This window comes from Herpailurus yagouaroundi, unplaced genomic scaffold (genome assembly GCF_014898765.1).
Source record: "Herpailurus yagouaroundi ecotype Mexico unplaced genomic scaffold, PumYag 186, whole genome shotgun sequence".
Taxonomy (NCBI): Eukaryota; Metazoa; Chordata; class Mammalia; order Carnivora; family Felidae; genus Herpailurus; species Herpailurus yagouaroundi.
Genome location: NW_024412417.1, coordinates 33,189,241 through 33,196,408, shown reverse-complemented (window position 1 = coordinate 33,196,408; position 7,168 = coordinate 33,189,241). Strand labels below are relative to the sequence as shown.

The 7,168-nt window shown below is 47.9% G+C and overlaps 1 protein-coding gene across 9 annotated transcripts in view; it reads left to right on the top strand.

Annotated features, from left to right (window-relative positions):
* The window catches only part of MTSS1 (MTSS I-BAR domain containing 1), a 165,215-nt gene that overhangs the window by 142,067 nt on the left and 15,980 nt on the right, over positions 1-7,168 (top strand). For all 9 annotated transcript variants that reach the window (XM_040494372.1, XM_040494369.1, XM_040494371.1 and 6 more), the window contains one exon: positions 5,879-6,036. In XM_040494372.1, the coding sequence (XP_040350306.1) occupies positions 5,879-6,036 (158 nt within the window). The remainder of the gene's footprint in view (positions 1-5,878; positions 6,037-7,168) is intronic.

Genomic DNA, 7,168 nt, shown 5'->3' with positions numbered 1-7,168 from the left:
GTTAAAAAAAAAAAATTAAAAAAAAAAAACAAAAAAAACCAACCTGTGTGCCCAGCAAACTGCCCCCGGCTGAGGTGCCCAGCCTGGGGAGGATGGCTTCAGAGACACTGATAGCACCTGACACGTACCGAGCGATCACCATGTACTGGGCGTTGTGCTACATGCTTCACGCGAATGAACTCATTTGGTCTGAAACCAACCCTGTGAGCAGGGTACTATTATGTGTATCTCACAGACGAGTGGACAGTGAGGCACACAGCACGTTGAAAGAATAACACAAACTGAGTTGGTTTGAGAATTTTTTTAAGTCAAAACGCCTCCCATCTTGTCTGATCGAATCCATCTTTCTTTTGACTTCTGCTTGTTTTCGCTTTGGGGAATCAATCCAAAACTGCTACAGGCGATCAGGGTAGAAGATTTGTACAGGGATCACAAGGACAGCCGCCTTTTGGTGGGGAAAGGGAGTTCTTATTCCATTTCTCATCTCCAGCCTCTTCTTGCGCGTCTGTTTCTGTATTTGTAGCCCACATTTCATTGACTCTAGAATGCCACAAGATACACACCATTTTTTTCTGGACCGTGATAAAAGAGGGAAGAAGATGGTGCCGACTGAACTCTGGCCCACCATTGATTGTAGGACGCACCCTGATTTGTGAGCTATAAAAATGAGAAAAAATGGGTGCCTCCAAATGAAGTACTCTGTGTGTGTGTGTGTGTGTGTGTGTGTGTGTGTGTGTGTGTGTGGCAGATGGAAGGCATTTTGTTAGATCCTGATTGTTTCCCTGTACTTGTGTCTCAGGAAAAACCGATGACCTTGGATATTTTCCTGACAGCGGTCTTGACCCAGTGTGTTGGTTCTTCCCCGTGGGAAAGCCCTTTGCCTGAGAATGTGTCCGGCGTGGTCCAGCCCCAGGGCTCAGGCGTGGGCTGCAGGGTGTGATGAGAAGGCTGGGAGGTTCCAGATAATGCGATTCACAGTGGACTGGGTTTTTGCTTTGGGCTGTTGGGGACATTGAACGTTTAGCTCCTGGCGACTTGTTCCCAGGGTTTATGTTTGCCGTGAGCATGAAGTACAGAGAGCATGAAGTACAGAGAGGTCTTTTCCTGCCTGAACAGGAAAGACCTCCGGGTGGAGGGTGGCCGGGCCTATTCCTGGCTCAGTGGCTCCATGCAAGCCACGTAGCCTCCCTTAGTCTCGGTTTTCCCTTCTCTCAATAGGGGGCATTAATTCCTGCCTTAAACATTTACATAAAGATTAAGGAAAACAGAATATAAATGTTTGCAAGATATGGCATCTTCATATCATTCCAGACCACTTTGTAATCTCTCCCTACTTAATTAAAATGAAAAATGAAATCCTTTTTCTTTTAGGGATGCTGCTTTGGCCCGTGACACTGTGCCCATTAATGGTGCTTTGTCCCCGCAGCATTTTCTGTAAAGAAAATAATCTTCTGAATTCTGGGGGAGTAAAAGCCTCCTGGGTGGTGTTTGTTGGAATTCTGCGGCGTGAATACAACCAAGACCTGGAAACTGGCAGTGGGAAGACAGTTCTCAAGACTGAGGTGACTTAGGTTTAGAGAAAAGGTCACAAGCAAGTCTTCACTCGGGAATTTTGTCTGGAAAGTCCCCTGAAGGCACTCCTCTCCTTTCTTGTGGCTGCCTGGCAGTCCTGGGTCCCGGGATTTGTGTTTCATAATGTTAGGCCATTTAAGGGCAGGATGGTCAAGCCCGTTCAGCAAACTCGGGCCAAGTTACCCTACCAGTGCCTCGTTCATTCGCACGTGTTGAGAGCCTGTGTGCTCGGTAAGAAGGTACAGCGTGGAGCAGAAACGTTCGTGGGGTTCCCGATCAGTAGGGCAGACTGACCCCAGTCAAAGAACTCAAGAAATAAAGATGGAATTTGTACTGGGAGGAATGTCCTGTGGGATCCATGGAGGGCATTCTGAGATCAAGGAAGGAAACCCCAATCTAACGGGAGAGTTCCAGAAGGGATTTCCTGAAGGACAGAGAGTTGCCAGATGAACAGGCCCTAGGTGGCCGTGGAGGGGGAGGGGAAGCGTGTATGAGGATTGGATGCAGCCAGACCCTGGACTCTGGAGAAGGGTCTGTGGGGTGCAGGGAGGAGAGAGAGTGGCCTGAGAAGAATCTCAGAGGCTGCCGGTGGGTGGGCTGACCCACGCATGCCTTGCAGGGCAGGCGATGTTGATGACATTGGACTTTTCCTGAAAGCGCTGGGCAGTGTTGAGAAGTGGTACTTGGCCTTTTGCAAGAGTCTGGCACTGCTCTGGGCCAGCATGTTAGGTGACAAATTGGGGGACATTGCAGCTCTCCAGACGAGAGATCGAGGTGACCCAGTGAGGGTGGCCATTGCAGAGGTGGAACGAGAGGCTGGGGTCAAGTCCAGTGGGAACTCGAGCGGCCAGCTGTGCTGGGGGAGCCAAATGGATGAACTCTTGTGCACTGAATCAGTACTCCTGCAACTCTGGATTGAATCTTAAAGCTAGTGCATCCAACTGGGACATGGAATAATTTCTCCTGCAGTTTTTTTTCTTTATAAATGTAATTATATGTTATATTGGTGAATTTAAGAAATAAACATTGTGTTTTTAGGTTATGATATATCCTGAATGGAAATGTACTCACCGTGCCTATAATTATAGCAGTCTTTACAGATTATACTTATTTTAGAATACTACAATTTGCAAGTCCTTTAATTACAATATAATACATATTGAAGATAACTTTGCTATAATTATAGAATAATTTAAATTTATATTTACCAGATTAGATGACACTTGGTTCCCGTCACTTTTCATTCCTATGTGGGTATGTTTTCTAAAGTCAGTGTGATTAATTACAGATAGAAACGTGCCTTATACTTTGTGAAAGGAAGGGAAGATACACGTTCTCCTAATTTCTTATAATTAGAGGCTGATAGGAAAAGACATTGCTGCCATAATCGCACATCCAAGTGGGTTTGGTCAAGCGTTGTGGGTTTTAATCTATCTTCCTGACGCCCCTCCACCCTCCCCAGGAATTGAGAACATTCTGATGATGTTCTGTTAGAACATCATAGAGGAGACGGAGAGACGTGAGGAGGCCCTAGACCAGCCTGAAATCACTCTGCCTCCCCCGGCAGGGCTGGGGACGGACCAGGCAGTTTTGCAGATTGCAGAACAAAAGAGAGTGTTTTCGGCTTCCTGGAGCTTCTCTACCAGAGGCTTGTCAGGTGTACCTTAGGTGTATGTGGATTCAGTTGCACAAACCAATAATTTTTAAATGCTCATTTATTTGTTTATTTTGAGAGAGAGAGAGTGAAAGTGTGTGTGCACACGCCAGCAGAGGAGGGGCAGAGGGACAGAGAGAGAGAATCCCAAACAGCCTCTGTGCTGTTGGCACAGAGCCCGACATAGGACTCGATCTCATAAACTGTGAGATCATGAGCCTGAGCTGAAATCAAGAGTTGGATGCTTAACCAACTGAGCCACCTAGGCGCCCCAAACCAGCAATTTTATAGAAAGCCCCCGGTTCTCATAGGGCTGCTGATGCCCCAGCCTTCCCTCCTAGAGCTTGAGTTGCAGACGGTGGGTGTCCTCAGTGGGGTGCACTTGTCCCCTCCCTAGACGGTCCCTGGCTCTCACAGATTTCCCATCCACTGCAGACTCGAGAAACCCATGGTCTGAGGCCAGGTTCACGTAGGGGGGGTGGGGGGCGGTGGCGCCCTGCAGCCTTGGGGAGGCAGCTGGGAAACCTGCAGGAGATGCTATAATTATCCTGAGGGTAGACATTGACTAAATGGAGGAATGGGTGAAGGGTCACCTTGGACAGATGCAAACTCTCCCATCATGGAATCACCGCATAAAATCCCTGCACGGAACTCAGTGCTGCCTGCTGTAGCCGTCCGGAACTCGTACTGGCTTGACTCGCGAGAGTCCTGCATGCAGCATGTACTTCGCCAGCCATCCAAGGCGTTTTCAGGGGTGACCTTTGACTAGGCAGGACTTTCTTTTTGTGTGCCAACTTACAGCTCAGTCCCTGCCCAGGAAGTGATGTTTCCCTCATTAAATCCAAAGACCTTTTCTGGGGGGATGTTCTTGAAGCCTGGGTCAACCTCTTGCTCCATATTAAGCTTTCTCATCTGCTTATGAGAGAAAATATGGAACATGTTCCTACTTTCAAGGCAATTTCCCCTGACCCTTTCCTTTTTCAAACCAAATAACACATTGCATTTAATGTTCTTTACATCATTTAAAATTTTTTTAAGTTGATTTATTTATTTCGAGAGAGAGAGCGTGTGTGCATGCCTGAGTGAGAGAGGGACAGAGTGAGAAGGAGAGAGAAATTCTAAGCAGGTTATGCACTGTCAGCTCAGAGCCCCACTTGGGGCTTAAATTCACAGACTGTGAGATCAAGAGTGGGACACATCATTTTAGAGAGGGCTAAATGGTGACTGCTCAGGCCCCTTGCTGATTCCTTCATGTGGCTCGAAGCAGTGGGACAGAGGAGAACGAGTCCAACCCTAGAGGGGTCAGGCTGTGTGGGCTCTGCCCTGGATCCCCACCTTTCCCTGAACAGCGCTGCTGGACAAGTCTCTCTCAGCTTCTGCCGAAGTGTGGAAACAGGTTGGATAGCCCCAAAGGCCCCTTCCATGTCTAGCCTTCTGTGTTGAAAATGATCAGACATTTATTGAGCACTTGCTGTATACACACATGACATTGTACCAGGGGCTGGGCTGGGAGAGTTCCAAGTCCCTGCTCTGAAGGAGTTTAGAAAACATTCCCTGGTTCAGGTGATAGGTGAAGCCCCTGCATAGGGAGACCAGTATGGAAGCCCGTGAGCTGGGCTCTCAGCTGGTCACCCCCTTATCCCCATCTACAAATCAGATTTGCAGTAGCCTCTCCTTCTGTCGTGGTGCCAGTGTTTCTCTTCTAGCACAGCGAACCTTTTCTCTAAAGAATCCAGTTGTGAATATTCTTGGCCCAGGGGCCATACAGTATGTGGTACAACAATTCCATTCTTCAGTTATAGCAAGAACAAGTAGAGACAGTATATGAACAAGAGGGCATCTCTGTGTTCTAATTAAAGTTTATTTATGGACATGGTGTGCTAACTATTTTATAAAGTTTTAGTTTGAAAGGTTAATGCTCTGTCTTAAACTCTAGAAGGGGTTGTGGCATCGTAACTGGGGTCTGGATGTGGCCAGACGATTACCGCACGTGGGTCAGGCTCAGCACTGACCCTCCCTTTAGACTTGCACCAGCAGAGACCTGACTGTAGGTCAGTTTGTTACTGGGCTTGTTTTATAAGAACATTCAGGACTCCACCAGGGAGTTAAGCTGACTGCCAGGGATTTTCAGGCGTCCCCCACCCCCACGCCATGGCCAGGACAGTTGATACTTGCCATCTTTGTCTTCAGAGACAGAAACTTCTGTCCAAACAGAGGCTCTTTGATTGAGGTTGACCCAGCAAAGCCACTTTTTGCCCATTTTGGGCAACATCCACAGGCCCTCACCTTGTTCATCCCTTGGCCTCTTCAGAATGTTCTACAAAGAAAGAATACTGTCTGGCTGCCACATCCTGGGGTTTTGTTGGCAGAAGTCTCCATAGGGGGTTACGTAAGGCAAGAAGGCAAGTCAGGAGGAGTCACCCCAGGAAATCTTCCTTGTCACGAGGATAAACGTGCCCTTTGGGCACCGGAAACTGGAAATGGCCGGTACTAGACAAACAGCTACCTTCAGTCCTGAGTATAACTGAGTCATTGTTTTAAGTCCTGGCAACTTGCGGTTTCCACTCCAGCAAGGACTCGAGGGAGGAAGGGCATTTGTTCCAGAAGCTGGTGTTTCAGCAAGCCACGCTTGGGGCTTTGTTTTGTTTACAGGGAGAGGTGACATCCAGCCTCAGTTGGACAGCGCTCTCCAAGATGTCAACGACAAGTATCTCTTGTTGGAAGAGACCGAAAAGCAGGCAGTCCGGAAAGCACTGATTGAAGAACGCGGCCGATTCTGTACCTTCATCTCTATGCTGCGGCCCGTGATTGTAAGTCAGTGGAAAGCTCTGGAAGGCTTACATTGCTGGTGTGGAGGAGACTTTCCTTTGTTTATCCAACCATCACTGAGTCGTCAGGAATCGGCTGTGTATCAGGGATCGTGATGGTGGAATCACTTCTGTAGAGCAGTGATTCTCCATGAGTTGCCGATGGCCACATGGCCCACTCCTGGTGCACCGTTCTTAGCCCGAGTTGTTGACTTACTCTTTTCCCCCCCAAGTCTAGAAGGCCTTGCAGAGTGGTTCTTAAAGTGCGATCGCCTGGCCAGCAGTGTCACCTGGGAATTGGTTACAAATGCGGCTTCTCGAGCCCAACCCAGACCTTCCTGAATCCAAATCCTACCAAATCCAAGCCTCTAGGGGTGGGGACCCAGGCATCTGTGTGGTTTTTTTTTAATTATTTTTAGTTTATTTATTTATTTTGAGAGAGAATGAGAAAGCAAGCAGGGGAGGGACAGAGAGAGGGAGAGAGAGAATCCCAAACAGGCCCCACGCCCAGTGCAGAACCCGATGTGGGGCTTGAACTCCTGAACCTTGAGACCATGACATGAGCTGAAATCAAGAGTTGGACACTTAAGTGATCCCCAGTCATCTGTGTTTTAAACAAGGCTTTCAGGTGATTTTGAGACCCAGTGGCTAGGTTCAACACCAGGGAGTGACCATGAGGTTAATATGGGAAGAGCCTCAACAAATCAATTCATATTTATTTATTTATTTTTGAGAGAAAGAGCGAACACATGAGCAGGGAAAGGGGCAGATAGAGAATCTTTTTTTGTTTTTGTTTTTGTTTGTTTTTGAGAGAGAGAGAGAGAGAGAGCACATGAGTTGGCGAGGGGTGGGGAAGGTAGGAAGAGAGAATCTCAAGCAGGCTCCATGCCCACACCACAGAGCCCAATGCAGGGTTCGATCCCATGATCATGATCCTGGAATCATGACCTGGGCTGAAATCAAAGAGTCAGATGCTTAACCACCTGAGCCACCCAGACGTCCTAGATTTTTTTTTTTAAGTTTATTTATTTATTTTGAGAGAGACACAGAGACAGAGAGGAAGGGGCAGAGAGAAGGAGTGAGAGAATCCCAAGTAGACTCCAAACCACCAGCGCAGAGCCCTATGTGGGGCTTA